This window comes from Calonectris borealis, chromosome 12 (assembly GCF_964195595.1).
Source record: "Calonectris borealis chromosome 12, bCalBor7.hap1.2, whole genome shotgun sequence".
NCBI lineage: Eukaryota > Metazoa > Chordata > Aves > Procellariiformes > Procellariidae > Calonectris > Calonectris borealis.
The window spans coordinates 11,457,681-11,479,541 of NC_134323.1; the positions used below are offsets into that span (position 1 = coordinate 11,457,681).

General features: G+C 36.8%; 1 protein-coding gene across 9 annotated transcripts in view; it reads right to left on the minus strand.

Annotated features, from left to right (window-relative positions):
- The window catches only part of ANKRD27 (ankyrin repeat domain 27), a 49,886-nt gene that overhangs the window by 13,923 nt on the left and 14,102 nt on the right, over nt 1–21,861 (minus strand). For 6 of the 9 annotated variants that reach the window (XR_012675400.1, XM_075161321.1, XM_075161318.1 and 3 more), the window contains exons 5-21: nt 20,225–20,379; nt 19,847–19,906; nt 19,696–19,749; nt 19,546–19,611; nt 19,391–19,467; nt 18,901–19,022; nt 17,873–17,951; nt 16,889–17,021; nt 11,699–11,791; nt 10,754–10,881; nt 10,211–10,293; nt 9,297–9,412; nt 7,831–7,923; nt 7,253–7,450; nt 6,871–6,930; nt 6,642–6,761; nt 2,955–2,999 (exon numbers count right to left, since the gene is read on the minus strand). Coding sequence is in view for 8 of the 9 variants with exons in the window: in XM_075161321.1 (XP_075017422.1) it covers nt 2,955–2,999; nt 6,642–6,761; nt 6,871–6,930; nt 7,253–7,450; nt 7,831–7,923; nt 9,297–9,412; nt 10,211–10,293; nt 10,754–10,881; nt 11,699–11,791; nt 16,889–17,021; nt 17,873–17,951; nt 18,901–19,022; nt 19,391–19,467; nt 19,546–19,611; nt 19,696–19,749; nt 19,847–19,906; nt 20,225–20,379 (1,682 nt within the window). In the remaining variant the exon portion in view is untranslated. The remainder of the gene's footprint in view (nt 1–2,954; nt 3,000–6,641; nt 6,762–6,870; nt 6,931–7,252; nt 7,451–7,830; nt 7,924–9,296; nt 9,413–10,210; nt 10,294–10,753; nt 10,882–11,698; nt 11,792–16,888; nt 17,022–17,872; nt 17,952–18,900; nt 19,023–19,390; nt 19,468–19,545; nt 19,612–19,695; nt 19,750–19,846; nt 19,907–20,224; nt 20,380–21,861) is intronic. The other 3 variants (XM_075161319.1, XM_075161323.1, XM_075161320.1) reach the window with 3 other exon arrangements.

The following is a 21,861-nucleotide window of genomic DNA, read 5'->3' on the forward strand; positions in this document are numbered from 1 at the left end:
TTCCATGGGAAGAGTCAAGACTAGCTGGGTGGAAGGAATTTCAGAAGAGTGCCTAATCCAGTATTCTACCCTGAGACAAAGTCAATTCTTCCTTAATACTGTTGACAGAGGTTTGACCAATCTCTTCTCAAATACTTTTAACGGAAGAGGTTCTGTAATCTCCCAGGTCTGTTCTAGTGTTATCCCACTCTAATAATAAAAGGGGGGTTTTATTTGCTTGGTTTTTTAAATCTAAGTATCTTTGTTGAAAGCTGGATGGTTCATCCATCACTAAGGAGCCATGGCATACACCTGACCACCAAATCCAATCACTAAGAATGAAAGACCAAAAACTGATGTTAAGCAGTATCGACGACTACTACACCATACTTCACTGACTTAGAGCCGTATAAAGGCTTTGTTCAAAGCAATACACAATGGGCTAAGACAACTCTTAACAGTCTCCACCAATAATGGAGCTATAACCATTTTCTACCAATTCAGCAACCGCTAAACACGTAAAAAGTACAGTTTGAGAACTTCCCCCAAAAAAGCTGCTGCATAACTTTGAAACATATTTTGGGAATAAAGCTTAATCCTTTCTATACAGATATTCCCTCCATACTGTCCCAAAATACTTTTTTCTCACTACAGACACAGAAAATTTACCACGGTGGGCTAAACTTTATTTTCAAAATGTAGAATTAGTTGCCATTGAGTCAGCTAATTAAAATAACTGTCATTGATTAACATCGTTATCTCCAATCTAAAGCATACTTGCTTTTGAAGTTTGCAGGTGATGACGACAAAGGTTGTTTTCTGGCTTCCTGAACAATCACAGCCTAATTTTTTTTTTTTTTTAAATCTTCCAGTTTCATAGCGCTTTTTTTAATGCCTCCTCTTGCAAAGCTCAATTGGCTGTCACAGCAGAAATCTACAACAGCACTAATGACCCTACTGCTGCTTCTGTTCCTATGGAGACAGACCTCAGGCTGTCAGAACAAGGTAAGAGTTTTTAAATAACTGTGATTTTTTAATAGATATGCAAGCTGTAACCTTTGCCATCCAATTGGACAATTCTTTTTATAATGAACAATTTTACATGAACTTGAGTATCATGTGGAAAGTAAAGCCACAAAAAATAAGGTGATTCTGTCATCTGAATGCATAGATTAGATTTCTATATGCTTTTCATTGCTGGTATCTGTTAAGCAGTGCTATATACTAATTTTCCAGCAAATGATAACACTATATTTAATTTTCTTTAAATATTTTAATGATGCAGTTTAGATTTTTACAAAGTCTGTGAAAAGTTAATTGTAACACATTCATGTTTACTACTTGCCAGGAAGATAGTAAATATCACCATTGTATGTATTGCTGCTTCTTGAAATGACTTAAGGGCTGACCTGGAAATAATTACTAAGATTAAGTTACATTGCAAACTAGGATAATGATATTTACTTAACAAATGAACAGTTCCTCTATCAGTTGATAAATTAATTTGCTTCTATCATCTAACTGGAATAAAACTAAGAGAATCAAGATTAACATGGTATGTATTTTGTGACACAGATTATCTATTTTATGATGACTTTGTGATGCTTCATTAGCATCTGTAACTCCTGGTACATATCACCGAAACAAATTTTTCAGAACATGTATCCAGCAGAGAAACCCTGCATTCTCACATGGGTTCATGATTTTGTTCTGTGAACTACAAAACAATTGAGAAATGTACAGCCTTATACATCTTTCCAAAGACAAAACTTTTACAGATTTCTGTGTCATCTTCAATTTTTCAGTAGAATGACATTGGAAGCACCTTATTGTTCAAATTTTCAGGAATAAAGGGCACTAATAACTAAAAAATATGTCAAGACAGGTGGTAAATATCACAAATTACAGAACATCAACTCTGAAACTGGTATTATTATAGCCATCAGCCATCTATTTCAAGTGAAATCCAAACTACAGGAAAGTTGTATGACCCTGACATAACTTCTCTGTGCTGACTGGTGTCAGCAACTGAATTTCCTCTCTGTATGAAATATTAATAAAAAGGTATCACAACAAACAAAATAAGAGCCCATTTTTCATTTATAGTACCTATGCACAATTTTTACATGCAGTAAACACAAAATAAAGAGTAGACAATATTCAAAGCATTAGAGAACCTGGCAATTCAGGAATCAAAAAGCATTTGTGGATTTAAAAACACTGTATTACTGGAATGCTTCCTAAGTCAAAAAACCGCAAACTGTAAATCCCACCATTCAATTTCCAGAACTGGTGCACAGCACTGCCACTTGAGCACATGCATCAGTTCACATATGGGAAAAGATACAATGTACTTCTGTGACATAGGAACAAGCAACTGGGAATAATAACAGTTTCTATTGGATTTGCTGTCAAAAATCAGGTTTACCTGAAAACTCATCTATTTTGCCTTTTTTTTTGTTTTATGCTGACTGCATAGCGCGTCCAATATTGTGACCTCAGTATACATATCTTTTTACAGTTCTGCAATGCACCGTGCTCCCCATCTGACAACGGCATTTGACAGTGCAACTTGAGCACCTGCAAGCAAATAAATTGCTCCTTCCCACAATATTTCTTTTCAACATGCCTGCCCTGAATGTTGTTCTTCCCAAGTTCTTTGCATCTCCTACAGGTGACTATGCATACCTTTTTAAATGACAGGCCTTCACAAAGGAATTATTCAATTTAAATTTCTTTAGTGCAAGAGGTCATGGAAATGTCAAAATAATGGGCCTTAACGCGCTGTAGGTAAAATAATTTGGGGACATGGAGTGAATATTCTTTGTAGAAAATGAGCTGAATTTTATTAATTGTTGCTGAAGGAAGGTATTATCCAAAGCATTCTTCACTTAATATTATTTACAAATAAATTCCTCAATTTGAATGAGGTGAATTGGAATTTGATAATATTCAACAGCCATGCTAAGACTCACCATTTCCAGATCTCCATCAGCAACTGCTCTTAGGAGTTTTTCCACCTATGCATGAAGAAAACAATTTATTTGCTTTGTTAGTATTGTTATTAAGCTGTACACAGAAAATCCTGTGTCCTTTACTAACCTCCTAAGCTCATGCAGTAGGATTACCGAGGGCCCATTTCATATTTGTCGATAAAGTTTTAAAGGAAAAACCTTCTTCCTTTATGAAATACAAAAGCTGTGCAAGACCTGTGGCCATTTGATGATCTCTGACTTGCTTAGTTAAAGATAAACAGAACTTATCTAAATAGAAGACATGTAGTCCACACATAAACAAAGCCATGCAAGCTGATATACACTATCATGCTGCTTCAGCAGCAGCTGACCATGCATTTCTGTTGTGAATCTAAACATTAAAAATCCCTACTCAAGGCAAATTTCTACCCTGATAAACACTAGTACTGTTTGGACTCTTGCTGAGCTACTATATGCTACCAGAAGCACAAAGGATGGCAGGTTTTATTTTGCTATTTGAGAAACAACAGTTTAAGATGAAAAAGATGCTTTCCAATTGTTCACATCTGCAGATTACTGGTTTATCCCTATGTTAAAAAACAAACATTTACAGGTCTAACTTGATTGTAAGTGTGAAATTTGGTTTCTTACTTAAAATCTGAAAAGACACAAATATCAAAGGGTATGCATTAGCAAAAGCCAGGTCTTTTCAACTCAGAGTTATTCTAGGGGACTAGCATTAGACCAATTAAGTATGCGTATGCCCAGGCCAGCTAATGCCTGAGCACGACTGCTTGGTGTAGGTATTCTCCTGTTTATGAGCTCTGCAGGGGGGAAAGAGGCACGTGGGAGGAAGAAGAGATGGAAGGTGCTCTGCAGTGCACTGATGCCATTCCCCTGATCCCTCCTGATTGCTTGTGAAAGCAGGAGAATGAGATGTACTTGTCTCCCCGCTTCTCTGATCCTCTAACATGAAGGAGTTGAGCTCTAACCTGATAGAAATGGGACAGGTGCCAGTAAAAGGGCAGGGAGAGTCCTGCAACTTGTCCGGCCTCTGCAGATTGTTGAAGAACCATCTAATAAGCTTTGTGAAAATCTCTTTCAGCATGATAGCAAATTATTCTAGCACTGTGCCATCATCACCAAAGATGCTGCTGTGTAAACAAAGTTGTTTCAATATTAAGAAACATCTTGCAAGTTGAAGATGTCAGGAAGTAACAGCTACAGTCACATTTCAATCTTTATCTAGAAATGACTACCTTGCTAACTGTGACAGTAGTGTTTGGTAATGCAAACAAGGAAGAATGAGACTAAAAGAAAGTTGTGTTTTACTGGTCTGATCTCTTCAGGGTTTTAGCAGAAGAACACAACACATCTATAGTTAAAAGATCAAAGGCTAGATTAAATCTCTCCATCCATTTTTATCTCTTTTTAGGAAAGCTGATAAGTTTTATTTTATTTGTACCTTTCTAATACAAGGTGAAGCTCCTTGAAGTCATGCACTAGGCACTCAAGGCAGGATTCCTCTTGCCTAACTTTGAATGTCTAAAAGTTAGCTGTCTAAATCTAAGCCAGTCATTTAAACTCCCTCTCCGGTAACTACAGAACAGAATGCAGTCAACAAATGACTCTAGTGCAACTCAGGTCAAACTAAGCAGGTCTGAGATTAATTCCTCTCTGGATATACCGATTACTCTCCACTGACTAAGAAGGGAAAATAGATGTCTAAAGTTAAGACAATTGTCTTTCAGACATTTGCAGTTAGGTGAGCCGAATCCCAAACTCTACACATATACATCTAAAATGGACTATATATATACTAGGGAGATCTGTACTTGCCATAAATTTCCCCTAACCATATAGGATAATGTCACTGGAGAATGTAAAGGTCTTGATAATTTTCAGGAGCCAGTCTTATCACATACAAGATGCCTATAACAGTAATAGCAAGTGACCCAGAAGCTCTGATAATTTCTTTCCAAAAATAACAACCCCCTTACAATTCTAAAAACCGCCTCAGGCCCTAGCAGTGGAGAAGCATACAACATCTGTTATGCATCTTATAGATAATTTATTAAGAGTACTTAGGGCAAAATGTCTGCTACATGCATTTCCCCATCCTTCCAGTTTGCTTTCTCACTCCTCCATGGAACAGAAGTACCTTCCTTTAAATGTAAAAATAGATGAAACAAATCTACTGCTATTCACTCGTATGCTCAGTTTTTCTGTTGCTGAACAGAAATTGTGCGAGGAGTTACTAGTTCCAACAGAGGAAGTTCCAAATTTACATGCCTGGCTCTTTTATTCTCTCTTTTCTAAGTTGTAAACAAACCACATACAAGACATACACCATGACTGGCTCATTTAAGCAAAGAGTTTAATTCACCAGCAGTATTCATTAATAAGGATCTAACTGCATCCCCTTAATCCATGGTCTAAGCCTTGAAGTCTGGAAAACTGACCTTATCAGCTTCCCATTACTTCCAGTGGCATTCCCTTCATGGAGCTCTCTCAGGATTAGGCTCTTGCCTCTTTCCTTAGTAAGAATAAGAGCAGTGAGCCCATGTGAAACTTGGCAAACAAGAAATGAACTAAAGCTGGATTACAGGAGAAGGTCACTAACCCCAAGCATCTAAGGTGTAAGCCGCTTGTAATCTTTTTCCCTGGTTTGAACTACAGTCTTAGCTCTTGGGTGCGATAAATTTGTTCCTTTAGGGAAAAATAAATCCTCAATCTATGAGGTGAACTTTTACGTATATTAGACCTTATTTAGAGTGCTTGACTCTGTATAATCAAGGAGGTACACGCCTACATTGGGGCTCTCATAGAGTAACTGATAATGAAGTGTGAAGTAATATTGTCTGGTCAAACTTTACATTTTTGAGTTTCTTGAACATTTATAGAAAACAGAAACTTTTGGCATGAGAAGAACCTTTTAATAGCAGGAAAAGGAAGAATTTGAATGTAGAGGTGATGTGGACAGAAACAACAATACTAAGGAGGTCAATCTGGAAAAAAATGGAACAGGAGGACTGGGAAAAAAAAATAAGGAGAGAAGCATCAGAAGGAGCAGTGATATGACACCAAATGGAAGGGGACAAATGGAAAGTATGGATCTGAAGTCCCACATGAAAAACTTCAGAGGACGGCATCTTTGTTGGTGTGGACAGAGCAAAATCAGCAAACACATATGTGCAAGATATTTAGTATATAGTGTGTACTTCTTCACACGTTACAAAATTTTGAAAAGCTTGTCTTAACATTCTAGTTTGTTAAGCTGTTTGCCAGCATACCTGTACTAGTCTCTTTTCCCTGACAGATTTTGTAAGCTAACAATGTCATTTAATTCCTGGACAGGACAGCAAGGGCCTTGGGGCACTGACTGCCATTATAATTTTGTAAACCTCAACAAATTCTCAAATTATGTAGTTAACTGCAGTAAATCTGAACAACTACTCCAAACATGCTTTCAATTTTTCCCCAGAAATAACCAGCAGAGCAGTTGATACCACACAAAAATAAGTGTTTAGATACTGAGATGACAAGCACCTGAGGATAGCAGCATATAATTTTCCAAACCAGACAGAAGGTTATTCCTGAAGAAGCAATTTAAAACAGTGTTGCAAAATATCACTCTTCTAGCTTCCTTCGCTTTGCTTATTGTCAAAACTTATATCTCAGTCTTACCTCTTTATAGCTACTTTTTACTTCTTCATGCCTTACATCAGTTGATGCTGATGACAGGCTTGAGACAGATGATCCTCTGCTGAAAGTTTCTGTTGAGCACTGAGGAGACCTAAGCGGTGACTTAAAGTTGGCAAAAAAAGAAAAAACAACACAAACCAAAAAGTAACGTATCAGATTAAGCAGGTTAAACATAGGGAAAAAAAGTTTAGCAACTTGCATTGGTTGTTACCTCAGAAGCACTCTGTCCTCTTTCAAACGTCAGATAGTTTAATTCCATCAATGACAAAATCTGCATAAAAATATTAATAAAGAGAACCAATGTAACTCCATTAAAGAGGAATCTACTGACTGAAACACAAATTAGCTGAAAACCTAATATTAGTTACAGATTATGACTGAGCAGATTAAAAATACCCATTTACAAGTGTATGTTCTATACCACAGACTGTATTCATGCTATTAGATTTAAAATGTGACCCTTCTTCCTTAAAGGCAAACATACATTTTCACTTTAATAGTACCAGACCACAAAATCCTATTAGCAGGTAAGCATCTACACCTCTGTGGAATTACATCAGAAAGAAATCAGGCTAGAAGATAAAGAGGAATACCTTGGAATTTAATGCACACTGTAGGGAAGTCTCTTTCATCCGGTTTTGAATTTCTGGATTTGCCCCATTTTGCAAAAGCACTTCTATGATCCCTTGATAGCCCCAACGAGCAGCTATATGGAGAGGAGTATCTCCCTTTTCATTACCAATATCTAGTCTACAGGAATGCACATCATAGTAGACTAAAGCTTTGACGCACTGGAAAGGAAAGGAAAGCTATCAATAAATTATACTATTGTCTCTCAGTTCATATAACATGTGCAATCCTAAAAAGGTTTTTTTCATTGCTGCTCATATAATCCATTGCCTAAAGGGTAGGCTTTTACGGTTCAGTCTCATTAAACAAAGAGTTAAATAACTCAACTAAATTTGCACAATACTACTATCTTTAATGTGAATGCATAATAAAAATTGCTATGAACTACTGAATAAAGTCCTAGTTTACAGTGTTAAACAGTTAGCCTCCAAATCTTTTTTATTTACTTTTTAAAATATGTAAGTTTAGTGCAAATTCGCATCACAGTTTAATTCCATTCCATTAGAATGTCCATTTAGTTTGTTACAAAACAATTACTTACATCCTCATGACCATAAGTGCAGGCTAAATGAAGTGGAGTATTTCCATTATTGTCCTGAACATCAGTACTTGCCTTATAGTGCAACAAGAGAAGCTTAAAAGAAAAATAAAAGTAGACACTTAAGTAACTAAAAAATTAATGGAGACACAGTTGTTACTCTGCAGATTCCTTTAGGCTTCTAGCATGATGAAGCACTTCATGAAAAACTAGCTATGTCTCTCCTGTTTCAGACACTACCCTCTTGGCATTACAGTACTGGTTTTGCCCTACCCTAAGAACCAAATAAAAGCTGCTTCTTACATATTCAGAGTTGTCATTGAAAAAATCAATCATCTACTGCAGCAAACACTGCAATACATATACTACAAGATAATTTATCCCGTATTTTAAAAACCTATGTAAGTGAAGACACAGCTTAATTTCAACACCGCTAATTGAATAATGTCACATTGTCCTGGTTTTGGCTGGGATGGAGTTGATTTTCTTCCTATTAACTGGTATAGTGCTGTGTTTTGGATGTAGTGTGAGAATAATGTTGATGACACACTGATGTTTTGGTTGTTGCTAGGTAATGTTTACACTAATCAAGGACTTTTCATCTTCCCATGCCCTGCCAGATGTGCAGGGGGCTGGGAGGGAGCGTGGCCAGGACGGCTGGCCCAGCTGGCCAATAGGCTATTCCATACCATATGACGTCATGCTCAGCATATAAGGCTGGGTGAAGAAGAAGGAGGGGGGGCGTTCGGAGTGATGGCGTTTGTCGTCGTAAGTAACCGTTACGCGTGATGGAGCCCTGCTTTCCTGGCGATGGCTGAACACCTGCCTGCCGATGGAAGTAGTGAATGAATCCCTTGTTTTGCTTTGCTTGTGTGCATGGCTTTTGCTTTCCCTATTAAACTGTCTTTATCTCAACCCACGAGTTTTCTCACTCTTACCCTTCCGATTCTCTCCCCGTCCCGCTGGGGGTGGGGGGAGTGAGTGAGCGGCTGCGCGGTATTTGGCTGCCTGCCAGGTTAAACCACGACACACATATATAAAACTCAAGTACACAATAATTAACATAGTCACACAGTCTATCTGAAACACAATGTGAAGTCATTTAATTCATTCCAATGACTGCAATGGTTCTTCTGTCTTAATCAAGAGCAGAGATGTTAGCAGGCTCTCCATTCGTACTATGTATTAGAGATTTCTATTAATAAAATGGATGAATTATCAGGCATGCATAGCTGTCAATTGCTTGGTTATTACAAATGGCTGAAAACCTTGCAATATAGGAAAAAATAAAGTATCATGCAAACTACAATGATAAAAGATCCTCAATTCTGACAGCGTACACAGTTCTGGTAAAAGTTTCTCAGAAGACCTAAATGGCAATAACACTAGAACAGCTTAGTAAGAGTCATATATTTATTATTTAGGTTAAGTGTTTCTTTTTATTTCTAATTAAGCCTTTTGGTGCTTACTGTAACATTTTGATATCCCTTCTGACAGGCAAGGTGAAGTGGAGTTGAACCGTGGTAATCTGTAGCATTGACAATGGCTCCTTTGGCTACTAGTAAATCCACTAATGATGTTTGCCCTTGAAAAAATATGCAGACATTAGAAGAAAGAAGTAAACGTTGCACAAGAACATTGCTACTTTTCAAATTCAAACATGAACTATAAACCCAGATACCCTGCATTTCTGCATACTATGTTTCTATATACTGTATATTCACTTCCTTGGTATTTGGTTTTTTTTGTTGCAGATTACTCAAGGTCAAAGCTCCATAAAAGAACCTCCAGCTAAAAGCAAGCTGTGCTTGTATCTTATGAGTAAGAGAAGCATAGAAAAGAAAGCCATGTCACACAAAGCACTCTCCTATTGGGATTCAAGATAATAATAAAAAAAGAAATTATTTATAAAAAAAACCTCACTAAGAAAATTAATACATCTTCTAACAAATGTAAGATCAATGGCATAATGAACATTACAAGACAGGAGATGGTACAGACCTACCATGCATAGCCAGCTGCAGGAGAGAGAAAGGATTAATTTCTCAATCTGCCAGTTCTTTACAACAAGACTGGTTTCTGATGACACATTTTTACTTTTTTTCACAGCTGAAGAAAGAACTACTGTGGTAACCACTGAGGCAAAAGTAAACAGTCAGCAAACAAACAAACAAACGAACAATAACTTAGCCATAAGAAACTAAGCTTAAAAGAATATACAATAACTGCAGTCTGTGCCAAGATACCAGTTTCCATAGCAAATAAGCAGAAAACAATTTAATGCAAAATTCATTCCTTAACGCAAGGTTGGAAAACATGCTAACATAAAAATAAGGAACATAAGGAGTAGAAAACACTACTGAAGAAAACCAACAATACTCACCACAAATAGCAGCTATATGAAGTGGTGTATATCCTCGGTCATCTCGGGAAAATGGAGTGATAATGGAAGGATCATTCAGTTTCCTTTAAAACACAATGGTTTAAAAGCAGCTCAGTTACCTGTGCAGCAGTGGTAAGGAGCAGATAAAGAGAAAAATTGCCAAGGCTGACAAAAAACTGATTTTGGAACTCTTTATGCTTTATCCTTTCACGCTGACAAATTATTCTATACAGAGTTTTATATTTTGTTAAGAGATGTGGTTTTGTCCAAGGTGTGTAAGTTAGGTTCAAGAGAAGAAACATTTCACGCCACGTTTACCAAAGCACATACAGCCTCCATCACAAAATTGGCTGGTTCCAAGGCATTCAGTATTCTCCTAATATTTCTTCTGGTTTTTCAAACCACGTGAACATACGCTCTCTACTACATCCCGAAGTGCTACCGACTTCTTCTATAACCAAAAGCAGCATACTTTCTAAAGTAAATCTTAGATGAAGACTTTTACATAGCTTTTTGTGTATTTGTGGAGATGAAAGTGCTTACCCAGAAACTAGCTTCTCACATTTGTCACAGTAACAGAGCGGATGACACATTTTCTGTACAGTGTCCTTATCACTGTCACCTTGACTTAATAATCGCTCCACTTCCTCCTGATTACCTGAAGCAATATGCTACAAAGAGCCAAGAGAAGAAAGAGAATGAGGAACCAATATAAAAAGCCTCCTTTTAAGGAAAAAAAAAAAAACAACACGCAAAAAATAGAATAATTTACTGAAGCACGAAACGAAAGGAACCGATTATAAAAGACATGTATTCAAGCATTAGAAAGCAGAAATGAACAATGTCACAGCACAAAACCCTCTAATGGGCATTTAGTATTAAAAAGAATCTGTTCTTGGCTTACTTCACTTTCTATAAAGAATTAAAAAATTCCTATTATTCTCTTTAGACTCAAGTCACGAAATTGAGCTCCCTCTGTGCAAAAACATTTCTATAAAATTACTAATTCTCTAGCCATAAGCTGTGAACACATATAATTAGAAGCTCTGCTTTGTGTCCTTGTATAGGCAAAATTCTTTTAGAACGACAATATGAGATTAACATATAATATGAAGTAGCTGTCAGGTGACCACATTTAAATTATTTCAGAAAACTCTTTCAATTTCAAGCACTAAAAGCTGAGACAACCAGATTGTAATATCACATCTGTGCATTAAATGGGCCAATCAATACCAACAGCAGTAGCATTTAATCCTCATTTGCTTCCATATTTCTTACATGTGCTGAAATCCATAAGATTATATTAACTTGGTAACATTTTGGCACAGAAATGCACTAGATTCAAAACACACTTTTAGCATCTACTAAAACATATTTCACAGTAGTAATGTAATTAACACTGCACTACATTTCAGAAAATTGCATAAAGGAAGGGATAAAAACGTGCAATACATAAGTACATACGTATTCTGCTATAAAAGTTATAACCTTAAATAAGTAGTCTATTGGAGTAGCAGACATCTGGGACAACAAGTTCATCCTTTGTCTTAAAAGCAGCTTGTCACACAGCCTCTCCGATTCCTGAAAATAAAATATATAGATCAATTATCTTATATACTCATTTACAGGCAAAAGTAAAGCACCTTAACAGTGGAATTAACTTTGAAAAATATTAAACACTGTATTTACCACTTACGAATTATCAGATGCACGTAAAACCTACATCAGTTTCACACTTAGGATTCCGAGACTTAAAAGATCGCACACCTGCTGTTCAAAGAAATAGTAAGTAGATGTTCACCAGAATATTCCTTTACTGTAATTCTCCATGAACTAACTGAGCATTAATGAAATTATCATTGTACCATCTAAAAAAAGAACACAGCAAAACTAAAAAAGACAACAAGAACTATAAGAGGTGCAACGCAGCTTTCTTAAAAGGAGAAATTAGGATTCTTCACTCTGGAAAAGATTTGACTGTGGTCTATAAAAATCACAAAAAGTCCAAGGAAAATATGCAAAAATGAATATCCGCTATTCCTCAAAATATAAGAACTGCGATGCCCAAAAAAATCATCACACATTAGGTCTGGGGAGGGAGTGCGGAGAAGAGAAAGAAGAAAAAATGTTCTCTTATTGTAGAACTCATTGCCATAGGATGTTGCAAAAATCGAAAGTATAAATGGACTCAAAAAGACATTGACAAATTCATGTAAGACATGTCTACTGGTGGTTATTAAAAAAAGGTGACCCAGATACAACTCTGACTCAAAGACTCCGCTGAACACTCTGCTACTTGCTGGAAAATAAAAGATTGTACTAGGTGAAGCATTACCCTAGCAGACTCATGCATATAATGTTTCCTACTGGTCACTTCTTTAAAATTGGAGACTGAGCTAAGCAGACATGTAGTGCAACTCTCCCATTTTCTGAGAAATCTGAAGATACACTTCAGGATGCACTAAAGAATATATACGCTTCCAAAACCTGGTGAAAATTCTTAAGTAGAGTCAAATTTTGAAATGGCAACATTGAACCTCACATGAAATAAAATAACAACCTAAAGAAAACACTTTCTAAGAAAGTAGATGGAAACACTTGCACATAGTTGATTCTGATCAGCCAATGCTTATGTTTGGCAGTGAATATCATTTCTTCGGATGTTATTCTTCGATAATGACTACCTCCTTAGAAATGGAAAGACTCCCAGCATCCATCAAACTGAAGACCACTGCGTTTAAGATAGACGCCCATGCATCAGATAAACTTTCATGGTTTAGGATCCAGACTATAGCTTCTGCAATTAAGTCTGTAAAGACCAGATATAAATAAGTAAAAGAAGTCTGACTCTTAATATTAGTAAGTCAGCCTGAAGTTTAAGAAACTAATGAACTGCAAATAAACAAGATCACTTGAACACGAAAAACAGAGTTCAGATTTTCTAGAAATTCGATCACTCAAGTTTCAAAATCAACACAGATGCATCTCATAAAGCTGTCTAAAAAACCCTCCATTGTATAGCAAATAAGGTAGTTAAAAACCTGTTTGCGAAGTTTCAAGATAAAAGTTCAGACCTGTACTTCACAGTAGGTTGTTTGTATTTAGATACATGAAGATGACAAATATTCACCAATCTTTTCAAACCTAAGTACTTTAGCTAAAGATACCCAAGCGTATCTTTTCAGAATTAGAAGGCACATAACACTAGTCTCCTTGAATGGATTCTTCAGTGTGATCAGGAATAACTTCCCTAAGAAATATTTGATCAAAAATTTTATTAATTAGAAAAAAATGTTAAAGCTTTACTGCTGATACAAGTTTCTGAATTCTAATCAGAATTTCTAATATGAATGCTCACAGACAGCTTTCTTCTTTCACTATGGACAATCTAAGTAACCACTAGCAAGACCTACTGTAGTTTTAGTACTGTTCCTTCCACAGCGTATTTTACAAGAGAAATGTTCCCCAAGTGGAATAATTATTTTAAAGAGTCACTTTAGACAGCAATCCTTATGTAGAGGTATTATCTTATTTATTATATAAATCAGAAAAAAAGAGTCAATCCCAGGTGAAACTACGTATCTTCAAAAGTCAAATACAGAATGGCAGAAGAATCAGGTATTGGTTGAAGTATTAAGCAAGTTTGGGCCTTCAAAGACAAAACTCCCTTGTACCAGCTTTACTTGCACTCCAGGAATTTTAAAGAAAAAAAAAAAAAAGATTACTTTGAGTGGGACTCTCAGGTATTTTAAATCTATATTGTCTAGAAAATACACATCCAAACGTTAATGATCTTTTTATCTAACACTACTCTCTATTCTAGAGAAATGAAATATTTGTACCTATGAGGGTGTACCTGTATAAAGACCTATCCCCAAAGTGACTTTCACAGATTACAACCGATGACTTGGGGAAATTATCTCTAGTCCCCCTCCACCCCAAACACTTTATGAGCTTGTGTTCAAGTCTTCCTTTCCTGGCTTCTCCCACCTGCACTTCCTCCATGCCAACTTCATTGCCACCTACAGCTGTTTCCACACAGGAACCAAAATGCTGCCTATTCCCTACTGGCTGGCTCTAACTCCCTACTGTATACCTTACTTCAACCCTCTGAACTAGGGGGTCTTACTACACATTAGCCATGCATAGGAACATAACTAAGGTCCGACACTCGTTAACTGGAATTCTAATGAAATAATTTGACAACTCCCAGAAAATAAAATGGAATCTTCCATGCTATCACTCACATGCTCCTCTATTCCCCAAGATCAAAATGTCTCTCTAAGACTTGCATGACCTTGGGTGAAGGGATTTGGCAGGTGTCTCCTAAGTGCAATTTTCTTACTGACATGAGGGTGATAATATGCCCATTATCCCACAGGGTACATTAGTTCCCTACTGAGTTTTCTTTATGTAGTTAGCTTCATTAGGGATTGGACAACAGCATTACTCAGCTGCCAGAAGCTCCATCTGAAGCCAGCTATAAAATTAAGTGTAGCCACATGAGGGGCTGTAATGAAGCCCCAGGGCACAGCAATGTTCCTGCTCACTTAACCCTGCCCACAACCCCTTTCCAGGACAATCTGGAAAAGGAAACCATGGGGCATCAACATGACAGCTGCTGCTGCTTTAAACAGAAAGTTTATCTCCTTTACCAGAGAATAAAGGAAATATCTCAACTGATAAGTTCATGAAGGGAGAGCAGGGCTATCAGAAGTTCCTATCTCCTCACTACCCTTTTTCAATTCCTGTCAAGGGGCTATTTGCTACCTAGTTTCTTCCTCTTCATTGTGTGCCACCTTCTTCTCCCCTTACCCTACACTACAGAAAAGGGTGGTCTAGCTCTTTCCTTTTCAGCTGTGCTGGAGGGCAAGGGGTCACCCACTTCCTTGTCTTCAAGGTTCTGCTGTTTTCCATCTCATCTCAGGGTGCTGCCTTCAAGCCATGTTGACTGCTATGAAAGGTAATGTAGAAGAAAGGAGTTCCTGGTGCATGCTCACTGTACATACATTGAAGTGAGAAAGTTAGAGGCTAGCTCTAAGTCTCCCTGAGGTATGGACAGAAACACTTATTGCTTGCTCTTACACTGGTGCAGACAGTAACGTAAGCAGTATGAGACTGCCCTCATTTAGACTTCTCAAATACGTAGCTCATCTTTCAAGACAGATGCCTCCCAAAGAAATAAATATAGTATTTTAACAGCAGTGGCACGTAAGTTATAACCACTTGAGTGCAAAACCAGTATAAAAAACTGTTATCCTTGGCTATATATAAGGAGGGATAGGACCAGGCATTTAATAGAAAACAGTTTTTATTCTAGACATTTAAAAGCAGTATATTCTTTTTTTCAGCTTGCTGGCATTGTTGTAGAAGACAATTCTACTTTGGTTCCAGTTCTCCATCCAGACCACCAGCACTGCTATTTGTATAGTGATTGTTAATAATAGCCAAGTGACTGCAGGAAGCAAAATTGTTTGACAGGTTGTTTTCCTTTTAATCTAACATTTTTATTTTTTTTTTTAATCATAATTCAATACAGCATTACAGACAAGAAATACCACAGTCTCTTTACACAAAAAGAGAGAGTGCTTTTTTTTTTGGTGTACAAAAAAAGCTATGCATGACAGGTTCATGAAAAGATCCCAGAAAAGAACAAAACCAAAAATAACAACAAGCTAAAATGTTACTTTAAGTGCTGCTTCTTTAAGATTGTGCCTCAGGTTGTCCCAACCCAAACCCTGCACACTGAGCCATTATTCTGGCCCCTGCAATTAGATTCCAGTGCTTTGCAGTTGGGCACACTGAGACATTGAATTCACTCTGGTTCCAAGTTCACTCCTTTTGATTTCCACATCAGATCAGGAAAACCTAATTTTGCAACAGTAGAAAGTTTTACAGGAGCAGTAAGACTGGATTCCTTTACTAAATAAGCTATAAAGTTCTTAAATCATAGAAGTTTCTAAAGTCACATCAATATCATCCTTGATTGGCCTGCAGGGATTTTACCTGATTGACAGAAGGTCTAGTTGCCCAGTAGGAAATAACTCATGCATCCACAAACTTCCTGCCCCTGCTAGGTTAGAAATCCTGAGAGCCAAATTTGACCCTCAAACACCACCTTATCATAGTCCTACACTCCCATTAAACTATCAAGTTGGTGCAACATAATAATCTGCACTGCAAACACATTGCATTTTTAGAGCATGAAGATTTACTGAATAATTCTAAGTTACACTGCAACCTCTGCTAGTATAGCTAAGCTTTTTAAAATTATTAAAGAAAAATCTGTTTAAGCTATGCCTACTCGCAAGTACTGCATTGCTTTCACAACCATGATAGAAAGTACAAACAGGAGATACTAAACTTACTGAAGACTCAGCTGTTGAAGATAGTGCTGTTATTTTTCCTCTAATCATATGAAGACACAGACTTGACATTTAACTACTTCCTCGAGGAGTATACAATGAACAACAACTATTGCTACAGGACTGGGACTTCATTGTAATCATTCAGATCATTTTAGCATTTGCTTCAGATAGTTACCTCAACTTGTATCTTTAAGTGCAGAAAAGGAACTCTTATCTTAGCTGTTTGTATCCTCTGACTAAATTTACTCTCAGTGGTACACAGTCCTACAAGCTTATCAAATACACATGTGACAGACTAAGAGTAGCTTACTGTTGATCTGTCAGAGAGGTTGCCTTGTCGTATGTATTCTATTGCAGCCTCAATTGAGGTTAGACAGTATCCCAATTCATCCTTCACTGAACTGCAAAGTCTGAAGTTCTTTATGTAACTCAAGTTGGCCATCCTGAAAGAAAAAGTTAAAGCCATGAACCACTAAAAATAAGACGACACTAGCATGACATATCTTAATACTGCAACTCATCTTAGGCAATCCAGGCAGACAATAGGTGTGGGTTAAGAAAAAGCTTCTAGAAACATTGTTAGGCTAGCAATACTATGGCTGTTCTCAGCTTTGTAGATGGATCAGAACCCTACTTATCTCTTAACTATTCAATGAAGCATTATTAGATAAGGCATATGAAGGACAGGATAAGGACAGCAGCAGGATATTGTTTCACATGCTTCAAACACGCTAATGTTTCAAGCACCATAAGCACCAGTGTAAAGTGATAGCTGCAAATTGACGGAAAAATGCTAATCTCTGAGATATGGGATACACCAACACTAAAATTCAGTTTGGGTACAAGTGGAAGGTTTAGATCTGCTGATAGTGAGGAGAGATAAACACAATGGCATAGGCTAGCAGCAAGCAATTAAGTATTCAAATCTAGTTTCTCTATATGAAATGTATTAAATATCTAGAAGCTGCATAAAGGTTTCACAGCTCCAAACACAGACAAGGGAGGACCAGTCCATGAAGTCTATACTGACATGCAGATTTGGTATAGAGATGGCATCCCATTACAACTTTTTTCTAGGCTGGGAATCAAAACCACAAAGACACAGCACTTAATTCAGTTACACCTGTAATACATCTTTGCTGTTTGTCCTACTAAAAATAGTTTTCTGCATTACATCAGCCCCTCTTACGCTTTCAGTAAGTTATTACTACATGTTCAGAAACATTTGCCCCTACAGCAGCATTACATATAAGATGATACAATGGAGCTCTGTATAGCCAAAATGGTTACATACCAGTTTGGGATTTCTGTTTTTACAAGTAAATACAGCAAAGCAGAGAGAAGATCATCTGCACACATGGTTTCCATGTTAACTAAAAAAAGAATTTACATCTGATGTTAGTCATGTCATGGTTCAAATCAAGAGCAATATCTATAAATGGAGTTCCGCCTCCTAAGACTAAAGACCAGCTCTACTAGTAGAGAATGCATTGAGTAACCAAGGCAGCCCTTCAAATGTTCTCAAACTCCCTTAAAATAGGCTGCCAGGAGCCAAAAACAAATACACTTTGTGCTGTACAAATTGCAATATTTGACTAGCAACCCCTCCTTCCTATACAGAAAGAGCCAGAGCACTAGCTCAAGATTTCTGAAATTCTTGAGGGCAAAAACTACCCTCTAAGTTGATACACTTTTCCATAACCTAGGCATCTTCCTGAAGAAAGAAAGAGATGAAGTAGGGAAAGCGTAAGTTCACTGTCTACTCCATTTGCTTAGTGGAAGTATCTTCTCTCTCCAGGCTAGATAAAATAAATACCAGGTTAAGAGATCAATGCTTTCCTATCACAGAATCATTTCTGTAATCCGTGACAGCACTTTGAATGCAGCATATAGAAGGTTTGTTTGTCCCCCACCAACACTACATTTTGCAAAAGATGCATCTCAAGAGTATCGATTTCAAGATTATCAAGGAGGATGGACAAATAGACAAGACTGATCTAGCAGCGATCCTCAGTGTTTAAAATGGATCATCCTCAATTCTTCTGCATGAGAAAATGTCCTATCACATGCAAGCTTCTCACGTGCTCTAGCTAAAACACATATAAGCTAACCAAGTACCCTACCTCACCCCATGAAAAACAATGCTGAAGTATCTATCTTGCCTCCATTTTGCTTTGTTTAGAGACCTGCAAGGCAGACCCCAGTCTAATTGTGTTTAATCCACAAGTGCTATTCAAACAGCTGTTTATATACCAGAGTGCTTTGTGTGTACTGGTTAAGAAAAAAATTTAAACTTAAGTTACTAATTCACTAATTACTGACCTCTTTGGCTAGGAGATTGCATAATAATTTGTACCACTTTTCGTAGACAAAGTAGCTTCTGTTGAGGGGAAGTACATTTATTCAACTGACCCAGTTCTCGCTTTGCACGTGGTATATTAAAACTACAAAATAATTTGAAAGAAGTGGTTAGCATACAGAGTTTCTGTGCAGGATGTCCAAAACCCAAGTTTTAACTTATTCAGAGCTGAATGAAGAATAGTATTAAAATATTTCCATCTCTACTCCAAGCACACTTGCATTCCTGTACCCTGTAGATTGAGAGGGAAGCATAAGAATATAAAAGCAAAGGAGATAACGAATCAAAGACTGCCCTAAAATGACACTTGCAAAGCTTTACTTTTCCATCTCAAAGCAATGAAGTATGAGAAAAACTTGCTATTGTATGAAGGAAGACACTTTTGGGCTGGCCTGAGACCTATTTAAGACAGGATCTCAGTGACTCCTCAAAGAGTCCACAATCATCTCTCACCTGAACTCAGGCTTCACTCCAATGTCTTTTTGTTGCAGGTCTTGAAGGCTCCTCGTGATTTTGTTAAAAGCAGCATCCTAATCAATAGAAAGGCAACAGTTTTTTAAAATGCATTAGATTAAAGTTACTAATCTTTAGCAATCAAACAGACTTACCTCACTTGCCTCAATAGTCCCCACATATTTAAAGACTAGATCATAAATAGCATGGTGGATATACATCTGGAGAAAAAAACAATACTTTAGGCATGAAAGGGAGAGTTAAAAATAGCTTGCTAATTATTTTCCTTCATTTCAGATGCTTACTTCAACTGCTTGTTTAATCAGATTCATCTGCTCTTCTTGCTTTGCAAGCATCTTCTAGAAAAGGAAACCCATACAAATAGCAAGAGAAAGTTAGAGAATTTATTACTTAAGTAATACTATGTACTATGTATTTAGTGGAATAAGTGTTTACCAAGTGCGAATCTCTCAAAAGATGCTGGAGACATTTGGTATAAAGTGCGTTGACTGAATCCTGGCAGGGGGAGAAAAGGAAAAAAGCATTCAGGTTCAGGTTAATCTGACTTGAAACAATAAAGCATAAGTAAGCAAAGAAAGGAAGTCTTCCCTGCCTTAGAAGCGTGCACTATGGTAAAATTTTTAGCTAGAAAAATTGCCTTTACCTAATAAGTTAAGATGTAGTAATTCACAATTAAGAATTCTACTTTCTCCCTTCCCACCTTCCTCAACTCTAGACTACTCTGGCATAGAAAAGCTCAATAAAACAAAGATATCTAAAGCAGTGAAGTGAATTATACTTAGTAAATTAAATATCAAGAAGCAGGATACTGACTATGTAGTGGCGGAGGCTTTTCCTTTCATGTTCTTTAAATGTTCTATAGAAAGATCCTATGTATTTATCGAATATCTCACAGTGCCTTCCCAAGAATTCTCTAACATCTTCAATATTTTTAAGAGAATAGGAGTTTGATGAAGCTGTAGATTCACCTAAAATGAAAGCCAAGAATTAACACATAGGTTTAATATGTATGCATGGTAAAGTACTTTCTGTCCCTACATACACAGCCAACTTGTGTGCAATGAAATACTAATTCAACTTACCACACCTTTAACTGAAGGTATTGCTTTTAATTAGAAGAATTTAATACATCACATTTAGGGTAAGCTCTCTTGCCTTTTATGTCAAGTATTTATTTGGAATAGCTAAAACTGATTTCACATGCTTTTTTACCCTGGGGTAATTTATTCCCACATACACAACTCATAATCTGAGTGTAAGTCAAGCTTGAAAGTAGAAGAAAAGCACATTACAGTATTGACTGAATGCCCATACAGGAAGTCAGTGTGCTCTAAGTGAGCTATAAAAATCCCATCTTGGATTTTTACATAACCTATTCTTTATTTAGACATGCTTTCTCTGAATGGGAGAACAAAGTTGCTTCATGTAAACATTATATCAAATCCACTTTCCTTCTGAATAAGACAACTGGATCCCTCACTTAAAATTCATATTGTTTTTCCAAAAATTTTTTCCTAGGCAAGCCTTTCATTTGTAATCAAAGGCAGCCAACTAATAACAGGCTTAGATCTCATTCATTTCAAATTACTTTTGAAATTACAAATTACCTTACTTCTGAAAGACTGCTGTACAATTACATTAAGTAATGGCCAAAAAAGGAACAACACAAGAATAATTTTTTAGATTTAGATTAATATTTATAGAATTTAAGCCTATATGTATGCCAGCTATTTTTTTTTTCAGAACAACTTTCATACTTCCCTCACAGTACTATTTTCACACTACCCTAGTATTACTGGACTTTGTTATCATTTGTTTCAAATAGATATTCTTATGTATTTAGGAAGACTAGATGTTTTTATTTCAGAAAAAGCATATTTAAGAAGCTTCTGTTCCTTTTTATTAGTAAAGACAGATTGTTATACAAATTCACAAGGAAATGTGAACAGCCTTATCAAGAGCACTTTCAGTACGAGGACAAAAATTTACATATTCAGCTTAATGAGACAGACCACCACCAGAAGAGCTGCTACGTAACTGAGCTGCTACGTAACTATGCTATACAACCTCTACCCCCTGATGAGGTGACCATGAAAGAATTTACCTCTCCAGTTTTTTGTGCATCCACCTTGCATCTCAAGACACATGTCACATTTAAGACTAAATCCCTTTTTTAAGCAGTCAGCACTAAACTGGGCATTGCTAAAAAAATCATGCTGGATCAACTATTCTGCAGATGATTTTCAGTGCTGAGACTGGGGCATAGACCCTACAGAATTAAGTTTGCCTGGCAGCAACTTAATATTTCTCTCCAGCAGCATACCAACATCCACCCCAGCAGGCTAATAAATGCCAAAAGCTTTCAACCAAGCCAACGCTTTTCAGAATGAAAGAAACGTATTAAGCATATCAAACATACCAATTTGCTCACTATGCAAACAAGACCCCCA